The sequence below is a fragment of the Lasiodiplodia theobromae genome (genome assembly GCF_012971845.1).
Source record: "Lasiodiplodia theobromae strain AM2As chromosome Unknown scaffold_3, whole genome shotgun sequence".
Lineage (NCBI taxonomy): Eukaryota > Fungi > Ascomycota > Dothideomycetes > Botryosphaeriales > Botryosphaeriaceae > Lasiodiplodia > Lasiodiplodia theobromae.
The window spans coordinates 43,854-58,932 of record NW_023336519.1 but is presented as its reverse complement, the minus strand read 5'-3'; the positions used below and the strand labels follow the sequence as shown (position 1 = coordinate 58,932).

Genomic DNA, 15,079 nt, shown 5'->3' with positions numbered 1-15,079 from the left:
ATCAATCCTTTTCTCCAAAAGTGAACCAAAGCCGGAAAATTCTGCGCCTTACTTCCATTACTATCGAGAGTCATGATAGCGCAGAAAGGAACCTCCTTCGAACAAAAAATCCCACACTGGGTCACCCGGAAAGTTGGTCAAGCCGCCAGACTCGGCCCCAGTGGTCTCACTTGGTTGCGGCACTGATAACATGGGCTCGACCTCCTCTGGTTGCTGGGATATTGGGAAATCGCTGTCCGATCGCTCATCAGCGACATCCACTGGGAGGGCCATTGTCTCCGGTTTTTGCAGTTTAGCTTCGGTGTTATGAGAGTTCATGATGATCGAGGTAGGAAGAACAGAACTTGACTCGTCGGCGGTGTCGTGCGCTGCATCTTCTTGGGTGTGGGATGTCTGCAAAAGCCCAGCAACTCGGTCGAATGATCCTAGCCCTTCGTGAAAACGAAACTCAGCGCAGAGTGTGTTGACCACCGAAAGGACAACCCGCGGAAGCCGGCTTCTCATCTCGGGTACCAGGCTTCGCCCGAATTCCTCTGAAATTATCTGCTCGGTAGCTGGAATAACCCGTTGACGAAAATGGTTCTCGAGCTGGTCTAAATGCTGGGAACGTGGGCCGATATCACAGTCTACATTGCAAATGTGTTAGGCAAGTCTTGAGCATAATGTAAAGGGTGGCTTCATACAGGGGCTCGGGATTTCGTTCGGACTTGTTCCAGGGAACACGATCTCGTAGATCCTCTTCCATCTCTCTTCCATTGACCCGGATTCTTTTCGCCTCCTCTTCAGGCCAGCAACTTGCTCATCCGTCAAACCCTCCACCTGCCGTGAGCTCGGGGCTTGTATACATCTCTCGGGTGCATTGAGGTGTTGTTGGAATTCGCTTTCAATGTGAAACACTGTTTTACATCTAGGACAATGAAGCGGTCTGCGATGGGTGCGGTAGAGATGTTCTCTGAAAGGACGCATTAGATAGGCTGGGGAACGATGCCTGGCAGCTTGAGGAGCCTTACTTCAACCTCGCAATGTTGGGGAAAGAGCTCAAGCATGATCTGTGCAGCGGCATATCGGGTGGATATCGCTTAGAAAACACGCATGCAAGGCTCTGTGGCCGAGTCGATGTTCCCGCAAGGTGCACACCATCATCATGCACATTGCCCTCCGAAAAGAGCATTTCGGTGATTTTCCTCTTTTTGGTGGCCATGATAATAGAAGTTGTGATCACGCGTTCGCAACCGTGTTCTTTAAGCGCTCTGCTCTTATGTAGGACAGCTCTCCGCGTTTCGTATGCCCGGCGGATTTGCTGATAGATCAAGGTGGTATGTCAAGACTTGAAACAAACGACCAGGCACACTAAAAGTTTGGAGATATTGTCAGCCACTTCGTTCAGAACTGAATTAGTAGGCACAAGGTAAGCATTGAAGTCTCGGACGTACTATGTTCATTCAACTGTGCTGTGGTACGCTCACAATCGCAACTATGATGTCGCGCCGAGCTGCCGCTGCGGTGGAACGGAATCTCGGGTTTATTTCCGGCCAGGTTACACAATAAGAACGGGACTCATAGAGATCGGAATCTGTTTGATAAAAGCGGAGTAAAGTTCAAAAGTTCAGGTAGCTAGGTGGCTCATGTCTTTGGGAAACTGTCGAAAGCTGCACTTGGACGATGGTAAGAAAAAGAATCAAGTCACTTAAATTGTCTACAATCGGTGAGGCTCTTCAGACCGTTCCACAGCCCGTGTGCATCCGCCGTTATGGTTCCACAATTTGTGGGCAAGGGTACGCGCGTGAGCCCTTCAGCCCAGTGCATGCATGGCGCTGCGCCAGCTCAGGCAGGCGGTGACGAATCAGCAGCGGCTTAAAGAGCCAATGAAACGAGGAGAACAGGGATGTACCCGTCGATCTACAAATCTTGGCAAACGGAAATTGCCTGTAACGTGTCTGACATTGAAATGGGTTCGACGGTGAAATGAGATATCCAATCAGAGAGCCGCCACCCTACTTAAGACTAGCCGCCACCTTTTTTTCCCCTAGAATTGCCGAAATTTCTGGGGGAGCTCTTTTCCCAGAAGTCAGGAATAGCCAGCAACGCCGCCCCCTACGATCTGACTTATATTAAAAATATTTGATATAATCATCTAGAAAATAGTTTGAGCTATCTATACGATGTTTTACTTTTTCTTTAAAAAGAGGAAAACATGGCACAGTTACTCTAGACTCAAGAATCCTCCTATTTTTCGTGATTGTCACGCTCGGATCTCCGGCCCTCGGTGATCATGTGTGGAGCCAGATTTGGGGCGAGATAAATGTGTTGCGGAAGCTATTGTGGCTGTGTTGATTTGAAGTCGTGGCCGGCGGCCGAAGTGCGGGCGCTAAAAAGAGCGGGACCCTCGTGTTGAGACGTATACCCAGCCTGGTGGGAGGAGACGGCTTTGTTTACTGCTCTCGTTGTAGTTCGCATTCGCCCTGAAGACACGCTTCGTACTTTTGATCCCTTTCAGATTGCTTCCGTGCATACCTTTGCCATCTCTCCGCAGTCCCCTCTCCTAGGAGCCTCCTGTACGCATTGGCTTTTAGTCTAGGCCTTTTTGTCGGTGTTGTTCGTGGTCTCTTATCGGCATTTAAAAAGGGAGGGCTCAGTTAAGCGAATAAATCCAACATCGACCAGGCGTCACCAGATGTAGTCTTGCGCGCAAATAATATAATGCAATATGTGGAATTATCTCCTTATAGACTCACTGGTCTAGCTAAATGAAAATGCGACTTACATTACTTGGGTTGTCACAGCTTGGACCTCCAGCGCTCGGTGATGCACCTCCCAATGGCGTTCATGCAAAACCTAAGACGGGCGGATCCCTCCAGTAAAGAGACGCAATGTAAGTTTATAAAATTAACGATAGTTCTGTTTAATGGTCGAAGATTTTCGGGACAGACTAGGTAGATCGTGGTGCTGATCGTATCTTCTGCGTCTTCATCGCTTATCTGGTGCACGCGGACTGGTACCCCATACTCGAGCAAATCTTTGTCCGCACAGACGGTAGATGGTATAGACTTTGGTAAGCAAATTGGCACTGTTGGTATGCTTGCTATCGTTAAGTGAAGGAAGTTGCCGCTGTGCTGTCTGTTGCAGTCAAAACAGCTTGGCCTGCCTTTACCCTGCTTAACTTCTGAGTAGATAAGATTAGGTAAAGGGATAATGTGCCAAGCTTGACAATCATTGGAACTCAATATATGTCAGTCTTCGTTATTTACTCCCGCTCGTCGGGGTCTTAAAATTTGAAGAAGTGCCTGTAGCCTCAGAGACAGAAATATGGTGTATTTAAAATGATTCCGTTTCTACGTAAGTGATGAGATAGTTAGCAGTCATTACTATATTTACACTAAATAGTATTCGTTAACACACACTCCCTTAGTCCCTTCTCAAATATCCACCTTGATTGTGACTCCCTCCAGAAAGTGAAGCGTGATATCTTGAGCTCAGATCATCGAAACCAGGATCAAACAAGGCTGCAGCGTCATCCATAGAGTCCCACTGCCCATCCGGCGACCGGCCTACTGGCGTATGTGCCGTAGCGACGTCGTGCTCAACGGTCAAGAAGCTGGTATCCATCTCTGCCACGTTACTGGCGTATCCCGGCTGAGTTAAGCCTGGATCGGTCAGCAGGGATGAAGGATGCTGTGCCGTGTAGGGTGAGACGACAGGCTGCTGTTGAGCTAGACCACCACTAGTCGTAAATGCCGGCGCTGCTAAGCGACCTGGGGTTGCAGGCCACAATCCAGGCTGAACATGGTCAGGGTTTGCGCCCAGCATCGCGATTCGCGGGTCAACAGTAGCTGAGGAAGAGGCTACCGCTGGTACCCCTGCTGATGGCAAATCAGCCTCGTGTTGAGGTGATGCCATCGTTTGCCCGTCAGCTGCTCGACGGCGGAAAAGGGAGTACGACTGCTCCAAGCAGTTCTGCACAATCGTCTCAACATGACCCTGCAAAGTTTCAGACAGGAAAAGCTGATCGACAAGCATGAGGACGCCCTGCTCGACGCGGCGGGGCAGATCGTTGCGCATGAAGTTCTCGTAGCGCGCGTAGAAATTCATTCCTTGTATCTCATCACGGTCTACCCACCCTGAACGGTGTGTTAGCAGATGCGAGAGAAGAGGTAGGAAGAGCGTATAAGGAACTCACATGGCGGTGGGATCTCGTCGTCCTGATCCGCAGGGAACAGGATGCGCCAGATGTACTTCCATTTCTCCTCAAGAGGCTTGTTTCGCATGCGGCCCCTGAGCATTCCGGCCTGCGCGGCGTTGTAGCCGTCGGTGAACGGCCTCTCTTGGACCCGCGCGCACATCTGATCTTCGGGACGGCGGAGGTGGGTATTCACATCATCTTGCGTCTTGAATACCTTATAGCAGCGGGGGCATTGGATGGAGCAGTCGTGTACCCGTTCTAAATGCTCTCTGGAAATATGCCTGTTAGACACTGACTTTCGGCTTTGTTTCGTATGAAGGTTGAGATTGACTTACTTCATCTTCGTGATGTCCCTGAACCCAGTTCGGAAGCACGCATCGGCCTTCGCCGGACTACGCGGGTTTCGCTTGAAGTACGGGCACGCGATCCTCCGCCCCTCGTGATGTTCATGTGGGCTTGGGGATTTGCGTGGTTTACGGGGACGGCGGCGTTCATCGTCATCGTCATCATCACTGTCATCGTTGTCACCCGGAGAATCCGCGTTCCCCATCTTCCTCTTCCGACTTGCGCCCATGAACGTGCGGCCTGTGCAACCATTGGTGGTCACGGAGGGTCTCTTGCCGTTGGCACGGCTGGCAGATAGACCCTGGTCCGTGGAAGCAGGGGCTTCTTTGGGAGCCGCTGCCAGGATAGCTTTGTCATCAGAGGCTTGCGATGCTGCACGTTTCCGGACTTCTCTCTGCATGATAGGCAAGGAAGTCGGCGGTTCGGGCGCTTCGGTCTTCACAGTGCCAGCACAGCCATATAGAGACGCTGCCGGTAGAGGGAGTCCGAGACTCGTGCTGTTTGCAATATAAACCATGAGCCGTTGGAAGAGATGCTGCTTAACCGGACGCAGGATCTCCTCAAGGAAGTCCCTCTGCAGGGGGTCTGGGGAGTAGCGCGAGTCATCTGAGGGGGCATCGCTGTCATCATGCTCTGATGAAGCGTCGTCGGTATCTTGATGGTGATCATCATCGCTAGGGGGAGTTGGTTGGTGGTCGTTGGAAGGCACAGAAGAGTCAGGTTCAGACTGCTCATCAATGGTGTCGTTGTCGGGATTCTCATTGTTGTTCTCGTACAGAGATGAACGAGTGTCATTGTTCCCCCCAGCAACCCCTTGAGAAGAGCTCTCACGAGACATTGCAACGACAGAACTGGCGGTTGAACGAGGGATAGAGTAGAAGGTTGGGTCGAACGATTGATGGGTAGGAAGGGGCGCCGTATCAGAACGAATGACTGAAGGAGGGAGCATTGAAGCGATTGGATCATGAGGAATGATCTGAGGACTTCCTGGAGGGGGACCTGTAATAAATCTATTCGAAAGAGTGGTATCGGTATGGCCGGATGCAGGTGACGGGCAATGACTGTGCCTCAAGCATACGCGTTAGCGGCACGATTCAGCTCGATGACAAAAAGAGGGTAATGACTTACAGTGGCTTCAAGCTGGGCGCCGCATGATCTATTCCTGGATGCGGCGACGTAATGGCTGTTGAGGCTATGGCGGCAGCCTCCGGAACGGGTGTCGTTTCGGAGACATTCTCATCCGAGCCGTGAAATATATATCTGGCGTACAGATTTCCTGGAGCGCTGGTGTTCGCATCGGAGCGGTACCGGGACTGTTGACGGGTCGAACAGTCGAGATCAGAATGCTGGATGCGCAAGGCGTCTGTGCGTCGAGCAAGAGAGGCGGAGGAAGAGCTGCTGTTGCTGCTGCCTGAGGTTGAAGAATTGCTCCCATTGCTTGCGTAGCTGGTGGCAGAGTAATCCGACGAGATGGAAGTCCCTGCTCTCCGAGAGGCGTGAAGGCGGGGAGTAGCGGTGGGGTTTCTTGTGGTGTTGCGGCGGCGATACTGGGTGCGATGGCGGAGGTCCAGAGCGTCCTCGCCGGGTTTGATAAGAGCGTCCTCGTACTGGATGATACGATTGATCATCTTGAACTTCCTCATTCCCTTATCCAGCAGCTCCTTGCCGGCCGGGCTTCCCGGCTTCTGGGCCGGGGATGACGACATGTCGGACAAGGCGTGCGGCATGCAACCGACGATTGCGCTGGGCGTACGTGCGAGAGGGATGAAGGAACGCGTGGTCCGTGGCGATTATCGTCGTCCTAACAAGGCTGTAGCCTGTTGGAGCGCAGGAGTTATCCGGAGACCGCGAGCGAGGCGCAGGTTAAGTAGCGGGATTGGGTAGTTGAACGGGGGGATAGAATTTTTCCACACCAGCCTGGCCGGCGGACAAGATGTGTGCTGCGCCATTGAAGAGGCTCAATGTGTCGTGTGGCGGAGCGAAGGCTTAGGGGGAGGCGAGGCTTTGACACGGAGGCCGCAGAGAAGGCTGCAGCGTAACCCGCATTTGATCACCGGCGGACGAATCACGACGCCACACCCGTCTGCTCAGCTGGCCTCGAAGCAGGCAGCGAGAGCACGTCCGGAGGTATACGAGACGATGACGACAGGGTGCCCCAGGCCGGAGGTTTTGTCGGTCGGGTGGTCAGCCTGGCGGCCTGGGATCCTGTGGGTTTGTAGATCTGCCTTGGTCGCTAGATGGGCCAGATCCGCGCGCACGTCACACGCAGATGCGTTTTGCAGCGTGTCGCGCGCCGAAAACCCACAGCTGCGCCACATCTAGCTCCCGCGCATCTGAGTTTTAGGGTGGAAGAGTAACTAGGTGCTCGTGAGTTGAAACCACCGTCATCCGAAAGGTAAAAATCCGCCACTCACCGCTGTCTGCCTGCGCAGTTGAGCACTAAGGTGTCACTAATCTCCCCAGCAGCGCAAATGCCCAGACGGTCAGGATGTGATCCCGCAGGACACGATGGTTTCCCACCGCGCACCGGGCTCCAAACCCACATTGCGCGACTGAGCATCAAGGCAAAAGAGCAATTAGGCAGAGATTCAAGGCGTTTCACCCTCATCTCCTGAGCGCACTTGCGAAGACGTAGTAAGTATATATCTTTCTCTTCATCATGCCTTCTGGCCATATTCACCACCAGCTCAATCATCTCTTCGGCCTTCACACACAAATTCAACACCAGACCTACCTTGCATCATGTCTTCTCTTCAGAATGCCGGTCCGGCCATCAACATCCTTCCAATGGAAAACGCCTACTACTGCTGCAAGTGCCTTTTCGGGCCTATGCTTCTCGAGCTGTACCCCGCATGCATCGAGTGCGGCGCGCCGGCCTGCGGCAGTTGCAAGTTCACTAGCCTTCCCGAGCTCCGAGCTCAGACTGGGGCCGGGTGCAGCCCATGCGATGCCCACGGTGCCTCTGTTCTCGGGTATGTGTTCCAGTCCAACGGGTCGGGATCGCGTATCGCTAACATGATCCAGCTTCGATAACGACCCGTCGCCAATGATGGACCGCTTCGTGCGAGAACAGCCGACCGTGGCCGAACGCCTGCTGGCTGGTGCAGGACCGCGCAGTTTGACTGGCCTCCAAGATCAGACGGACGGAATGGTGAGGCGGCTGGAGTATGTCGCGGACGAATACAGGCCGAGGATGTGATGATTTTATGGGATATGGCACGAACAAGATACCACGGGACTGGGTTGGACTGCTTTATTGGCGCAAGGATAGGATACGAAAAGACGAGCGGATGTACGATACCAGGATGCTTACAACTGTACAATTAAGGCGCATTTAGATAGACACTTACTACTCGCAATCAAGCGTTTCCTCCGATTTGCTGGTGGACGATCGATCCATTGTGACAGGAACACGTCTAACGCATGACGGAGTACTGCGACGATTCTCGAGACAGCTCAGCAAAGAAGCAGGCCGGCCAATGTATAGTTCCAACGTAGACCAGTATGAGATGACGTTCAGGAAGGCGGAGGTCAAAGCGGTGCGCTCGGCCTAATGTCGAAGCTAAATGGGCCCTAGATCCTGGAGTGACGCCGGGTGGCCTGGTCAGGCTAGAGTGCAGGGTCGCGACGTGGGTGAAGATGTGCGGTGATGTCTCGGACTGAGTGGCAAAAACATCGACATGGCTCTCGTCCACTTTGGCAAAACCAGAGATGTGAGTGACGGTGACAGAGGGTGAGAAAGTGTGAAGGAGGGAAGCGGAGATGAAGCGGGGAAGATGCTAGCGCCCGTTATCTCAACCGATGGCGGATCATCTCCGGGTAGGAATAGCCCGATCACGTGCGTGGCTTTTCATCTAGAGCAAGCGCCAACCCTGTCGCTGGCCAACTTTTACATCAGCCATTCGTCGCTCAGCGCTATGACGCACACAGTCGCATCGCTCTTTCAATCCAACTCGACAGCCCAGCGCGCCAGCGTGCGCCATCAGACGTCATGCACGTCGCCGTCTTCGCTCGACAAGCCAGCTTCTGGCGAGCGAATTCCTTTCCTTTTTACTCTCCGACGTGCATAGAGCTGTATTGCTCTTGTTCATTTCTTTTCTATTTAGTCTGTTTTTCGGTGCTACAGTCATGTTGGCACACGCCCAAATGACCGGCCAGAGGCAGAGCGTGCCTGCGCGTCACGGCATCGCGACCTTCGTCCCAAAAGGCCACTCCATCAAAGTCATCAATACTTACGGCAGCCAGGTCATTAGTACTTGGGTCTTCGCCCTTCACAAACCTCCAACCGAAGAATCCGAGGCTGAGGAGAGAGCTGCCGAGGAAGCCTTCAACCAAGCCCAGCAAGAAGCCGAGAGGGAAGTCAGCGCCCAACTGCAGCAGCCGGCCGCAGTCGATACACAACCCGGTGAAAACACATCTGATGTTGTTGTTGTTGACAAGCACGAAGAACCTGTCGGAGATCAGAAGATGCCCTCCCAGGATGAGGCCCAAACGACAACTGAAGCCCCGGCTATTCCCACAGCCAAGCCTACAATCCAGACTGTAGACGGCAAGAAAGTGCGCTCTTGGTCATCCTATGTTCCCTCCGTCCCGTCTGTGTCTGCGTTGAGATACCGAAGCAAAGCATCTGCTGCACAGGCGAGCAAGGACGCTGCCAAAATCAGTGAGGAGCAAGGAGAAGGTAGCTCAAAGGATAATGCCGAGGTCAAACCGGAGGAACCGAAAAAGGACGGCACTGAAAGCAAAGAGACGGATAAGGTAGGCGCTGTGGAGTCTGAAGTCTCGGATCATGCCGTCCAAGCGGACGATGAGGGGGTCAAGGTTGCAGGAACAACCACTCCATCGGACAAATCGGAGGATGACTATACCGATGCAAAGTCAGTACAGTCTTCAAGGAGCTGGGGATCCTACCTCCCCTCAATCCGCGCCCGGGCAAAGGCTGCCTATGGAATGGACCCGAAAGCTGGTACTGGTGACAAGGAGAAAGGGAGCCAGAGGACTTGGCTTTCATACCTGCCATCCGGCGCTTCCTTTACTTCCTATCTCCCCAGCAACAGCAAAGATGCTCTCTCCGCATTCGCCTCCTCCCACCACCGCGACCCCACCAAATCCTATGCTGAGCAGCTCTACGAGTTCTCGAAGACTCCCGTCGGAGCTGCCAGTCTCTCAGGTAAGCTATACCCTCCCTCTCATCCCCTTTCAAACTCACCCGCTAATACACCACCCTTCTAGCCGCCACCGGCTCTGGCACCGCCGGCTCTCTCTACGCCGCCTACTCAGCCTACACCAAGCTGCAAGCCGCCCGAAGCCGCACGGAGCCGATGGAGTACCTCTCCCTCCCGCACACCATCGACGCTTTGCACAAGCTCTCCCCCGAACCCGGCGACACACTGATCTCGAACCTGCACGAGCCGCTCCTCACGCTCCTCGAAGATACATCTCCCCCGACCACCACCACCGCCACCGCTGCCGACTCCTCATCCTCCACCGCCATCCCCCTCCGCCACGGCACCATCCTCCCCGCGTGCGACCCGACGACGTACAAGAACCTCGCCGGGCCCGACTCGAACGGCGAGGAGCACGGCTCGTGCGCCGAGAACCTGGTGCTCGCGCTGCAGGAGTTCAACAAGTCGACGGGGCTGAAGGGACCGCGCACGGTGGGCGCGGACGTCACGCTGAATAGTGCGCCGGTGCCGTTGAGCTTGTTTATGAATACGAGTGTGCGGCAGCAGCAACAGCAACAGCAAGGACAGGGCTCGGGCAGCAGCGGCAGTGGGAATGTCGTCGTTGAGGAGCCGAGGAAGTTCGAGGGTGGGAAGTGGGGCAAAGGTGGTGAGAAAGGCGGGTGGGTCAAGTTTAGGGCGGAGAGGGATGTGGTGGTCATCATGAGCGCGTGTCCGATGGATGTGGGGCCGACGAATGCGGGGAGGTGTATGGCGGCGAATTTCGTGGTTGAGGAGCCGGTTTGCGAGGAGAAGGTGGAAGAGGAGAAGGAAGAAGGGGAGAAGGGAGAGGAGAAGGGGAAAGAAAAGGCGAAGGTGCAGACGACGAGTGAGCAGATTAATGGGAAGAAGGTGGAGGCTAAGAAGGCGCAGGTGAAGAAGGAGGTCAAGAAGCCTGCTGCTGCTACTCCCGCTGCCGCTGCTGCTGCTGCTACGCCGGCGCCTGATGTTAAGGGCAAGAGGAGGGATAGTGCTCATGGCATCGCTGAGGGAGCGCAGCCGAAGGCGAAGAAAACACCGGTTGAGGATAGAGCGAAGAGCCCGACTGAGAATACGGCGAAGGCTGCGGTGGAGAACAAGACGAAGACTCCCGTGGAGAGCAGGGCGAAGACTCCTGTTGAGAACAGGGCAAAGACTCCAGTGGAGAATAGGGCCAAGAGTCCAGTGGAAAATAGGGCGAAGAGTCCTGTGGAAAGGGTCAAGAGTCCATTCGGGAATATTGTCAAGAACCCGTTTGAGAACAGGGCGAAGAGTCCTGTCTCTGGGGTGCAGTCGCCGAGGACAGGGGCCTCAACCCCGTGTTCAGAGGCTATTCGGAACATGCCAAGGCCTGGAAAGAAGAAGCCGAAGAAGTTGGAGCGTCGCAGCTCCTCCAAAGCTCCGGTTTGATTCTGTGTGGATATGGTGATGGAAGGGTATTTGTGGGGCCAAATTGTTTTCGTTGCATCCGCTGTATTATTGATTTCGTCCTGTTTCTGTTTTCTCTCATGATTATTGATTTCCTGGTTCCTGGCACACCGGATAATAGGTAGGAGAATACCCAAGCCGCGTCTTTCTGATTGGTGGAGAATAGTCTTGGCGTCGTCATGGTGCATTGATTCCCCGGGTTTCCGTCAGCCTCCCGCATGTGTCCAGCCCGCATCAGGGATGGGTTGTATATCTTTTGTCCTGCTCAACGGCTTCTTGACGCCTCGATCGCACCACCAACCCCAAGCACGCGCGGCGCGGATGGCGCAACGGTGCTTAGCTTTGGATTCGGCACGCATTCGCCCGGCTCTTTCTCCGCCTTCTCCTTTAGTGCTCGTATTAAGCTACCCCGCAGCCTCCGCAGATCATCACCTCGTCCGACCTCATCCCACAACCCACCGGAGAAAATGCTTTAGGAACAAAACTTGGTTTTCTTCGTGTTAACATGAGGATATATAGGCACGCCCCGGGGCCATTGGGTCCTGTCGAGCCCCGCATCCAAAGTCCAAGATGCTTCTGAACACTGGAGTCATGCCAGTCGCTGCCCGGGCCCTGAGCCTGGCGGCGACGAACAAAGTCAGCAACGTATCGGTGCCCTCGGACCTCTCGACGCGGGCGCTGCTGCCGGATGCGTACGGCTACTCGATGGAGCCGGTGTGGGTGGACGACTACCTCAAGTCGGACCTGGCAACGAACCTGATGAGTGCCATCGCCAACGTGACGGGCAAGCCGGCGCCGTTCCGCATCGGCGGCAACACGGCGGACCAGACGTACCTACACCCAGACCTCAACGTCACGTCCATCTCGATCCCGACGCCGGCGACGGCCCAGTTCTTCAACATCAGCCCGGCGTGGTACGACACGTGGGCCGACTACTTCCCGGAGGGCACGGATCTGATCTACACGCTCAACCTGCACATCAACGAGTCGGCGTGGGCCAACGCTCTGGCGCAGGCCGAGGCGGTGCACAAGGCGCTGGGCGACAAGCTGACGCTGTTCGAGCTGGGCAACGAGATCGACCACTTCATCAGCAAGGGCTGGCGGGCCGAGGGCTGGAACGTGGCGCAGTACATCGAGCAATGGCGCAACATCACCGACCAGATCCTGGCCACCGACTGGTACCAGGCGGACCCGACGCCGCCCAAGTTCCAGGCGGCCGTCTTCGCGGACCCGCCGTGGGTGCCGGACCAGCAGGACGAGATCGACGACTTCGACATCGTCAACCTGACGGCGGGCGGGCTCGTCGACCCGGACCTGATCAGCACCTACGCCGTGCACCTGTACCCGCAGAGCACGTGCGACACGGAGCGCTGGCTGCGCATGCGCCTCGACCTGCTGTCCAACCACACCACCCTCTGGCTCAACGTCTCGCAGTACGTCCCGCAGGTCGCCGCCGCCGACGCCGCCGGGTCGCCGCTCGTGCTGGGCGAGACCAACTCGATCAGTTGCTCCGGCCGCAGCGGCATCAGCGACACGTTCGGCGCCGCGCTGTGGGGCGTCGACTACGTGCTGCTCGCCGCCAGCATCGGCATCGAGAAGACCTACTTCCACCTCGGCGCCCAGAGCGAGTACTCGGGCTTCACCCCCGTCGCCTACGAGTACAAGAACGAGAGCCTCGTGCCCGGCATCCGCCCGGGCTTCTACGCCCACTACTTCCTCGCACACGTCCTCGCCCGGCCCGACGGCGAGGAACTGAACATCGCCGCGCTACCCTCCGCCAATAGCTCGGATTTCAGCGGCTTCGGCATCTACGGGGATGCAGGGCTGAAGAAGCTCGTCTTCCTCGACATGGGTGTTTGGAACGGCACCGAGGGCCTGAGCAACCCGAGTACGCTGTCCGTCACCGACGGCACGCAGTTCAGCAACGGCACCCGCCCGACCCGCCTCCTCAGCGCCGCGACCGAGTGGGACGAGGGCGCCGCCGTCAGCGTGCTGCGGCTGAGCGCCCCCGGCACAAACGCCAAGAGCGACGTCACCGTCGGCGGGGTTACCTTCGACACCAGCTCCGGCGCGAAGGTCGGCGAGGAGGAGCTGGAAACCGTCACGGTGGGTGCGGGCGGCGTGGTGAGCCTCGAGTTGGTCCAGGCGGAGGCGGTGCTGCTGGAGCTGGCGGCTTGATGGAGGACGTGCGCGGGTTTTCGGTGTACAGAGTAATGCATCATAGTGGGTCCATTATAGGTAGACGTGTGAATGCAATGATTTGGTTGGCTTTCTGCGATGAAACGCGCTTGCATGCTGAACCAAACTGTGGGGAGGTGGAGTTGCATCCGTTGAAGGCTGCAGCCTCGCCAGCCGCCGCACTGCTGACGGTGTCAGCGCTACTTAATAAGCGCAGAGCCTCATCATCTGGTTGGTGCCTAAAAGGCCAGCCGGAATGCTGTGCCTCTCTACGCCGCGCGACTGCCTTGCCAAATTCTTGTTTTTTTCTCGTTTCACATGACTCTCCCCCGGCGCTCTTTTGCTTATGTCATGCAAGGCTGAAGGCCAGCCGCGCAGCCTTGTCACCAACAGCCTTGTGCAGATCGCCAAGAAAACCACATTCCAACCCACATCCTCGTCTCTGGGAAACCATTCAATCCATCGTTTCTATGCGCGCAATTTGGTGGAAGTGGCGCAGCACATTTAGGGGGTTTGAAAAAGGATGTGACACATTTTCGCTAGGATGACGAAGCAAATGTAATGTAGCAGGTAAACGAGAAAAATTCCAACATCAATTATTCTAGGAACAAATTTACATGAACGTCAGAAGAAGAAAAAAGGAAATATTTACAAGGTATGTCAATCTGGTTGCCCTGGCCCCTCTACATCTACCTCTCTATCTGTCTTGTCTATCGAGGTATTTTAACAGTATTTGTAAAGATGTATCCAGGTCAGTCGATGGTAATCCTGGCGGCCGCAATGAGGGCGCAATTTGATCTTGACGGCCTGAGGATCAAATCGCGCCCTCGTTTCGCTTCCAGGTGGAAATGTGACTGCAATGTGTTAGTCGAATCCCGTTGCAGTATTCTGGTTGTCATTCGAGACCTACTGACACTTATTGGATGTCTGAGAGACTCATCTCAGGAATTCCGTCCTTTGAACCTGGCCCATACGTCTCGGAAAGAAGACGGAACTGGTGGTCCTCGAAAGAGAGCTTCATAGCACTAAGCTGGTAAGTCTTTATCTCTGTCACGGAATCGAGAATGATCTTACGGAACAACACCATCGGAGAGATTCCCTTCGACTCCAAGCCTCTTGCAATGACCAAGGTCGTGACCATCGGGAATGTTTTCAACTCCTTCCCATATGCAATCTATGCATGGCTTGGCGCCACACGAAATACATTCGACGTAGAGATCCGTGTTCATAGGTCCAAATCCACATTGGCAGCAGTAAAAGGTTTTCCCAGTGCAAGTGTTCATGGTCAGCAAAAGAAGCTTGAAGGAGTAAAGCAGGCGGGTATATGGCGTTCAAAGAGCTGGAATGAATGTGCTCAGAGAACTGAAGTGGATGCGTTCAGAGAGCTGAAGAGAATGCGTGCAGAAAACTGGCCATGGATGCATGGCATCAGCTTCAATTTGTAGTTCTTGGTTGCCTACATATCCAGGCTCTCCAAGGCTCATTTTCACGTATTTGCGGTGTGGCAAGTTGGCTGTGCTCTCTAGATCAAAATTCGACATCTCGAATGAGAACGAGAAGATGTCTCAAAACCATCCTGAGGCGGGGTTTTGCTAGCCAGCAAGGCGCTCATTGTGGGCTGTGTCTATATTGCGCAAATAGGGGAAACCCACTGCTGCGCGTTCATGCTCGTCCTCAAATACGCAGTTGCGGGCCTCGGGGGATGCGGTTCTTTTGTGCTGGGCGGCCTTACCCAGGGCCGGCATGT

At 55.0% G+C, this 15,079-nt stretch overlaps 4 protein-coding genes across 4 annotated transcripts; 3 read left to right on the top strand and 1 right to left on the bottom strand.

Annotated features, from left to right (window-relative positions):
• Positions 1 to 3,405: 3,405 nt before the first annotated feature.
• Positions 3,406 to 6,252, bottom strand: LTHEOB_982 (uncharacterized protein; the record flags this gene model as incomplete). The annotated part of the gene is made up of 5 exons (XM_035519449.1): positions 3,406 to 4,118; positions 4,178 to 4,449; positions 4,516 to 4,861; positions 5,018 to 5,376; positions 5,654 to 6,252. The coding sequence occupies 5 exons, from the start codon at positions 6,250 to 6,252 to the stop codon at positions 3,406 to 3,408; spliced, it is 2,289 nt and encodes a 762-aa protein (XP_035367329.1).
• A 1,015-nt stretch (positions 6,253 to 7,267) lies between these two features.
• Positions 7,268 to 7,724, top strand: LTHEOB_981 (Thiamine-monophosphate kinase; the record flags this gene model as incomplete). Its single annotated transcript, XM_035519438.1, has 2 exons — positions 7,268 to 7,497; positions 7,550 to 7,724. 2 exons carry the CDS (start codon positions 7,268 to 7,270, stop codon positions 7,722 to 7,724), a joined length of 405 nt encoding a protein of 134 aa, XP_035367328.1.
• Positions 7,725 to 8,671: 947 nt separating this feature from the next.
• On the top strand, positions 8,672 to 11,136 carry LTHEOB_980 (Aminomethyltransferase protein; the record flags this gene model as incomplete). The annotated part of the gene is made up of 2 exons (XM_035519427.1): positions 8,672 to 9,695; positions 9,758 to 11,136. The coding sequence occupies 2 exons, from the start codon at positions 8,672 to 8,674 to the stop codon at positions 11,134 to 11,136; spliced, it is 2,403 nt and encodes an 800-aa protein (XP_035367327.1).
• Positions 11,137 to 11,724: 588 nt separating this feature from the next.
• LTHEOB_979 (DNA methylase N-6 adenine-specific conserved site) lies at positions 11,725 to 13,332 on the top strand (the record flags this gene model as incomplete). Its single annotated transcript, XM_035519415.1, has 1 exon — positions 11,725 to 13,332. One exon carries the CDS (start codon positions 11,725 to 11,727, stop codon positions 13,330 to 13,332), a length of 1,608 nt encoding a protein of 535 aa, XP_035367326.1.
• Between the last annotated feature and the right edge of the window lie 1,747 nt (positions 13,333 to 15,079).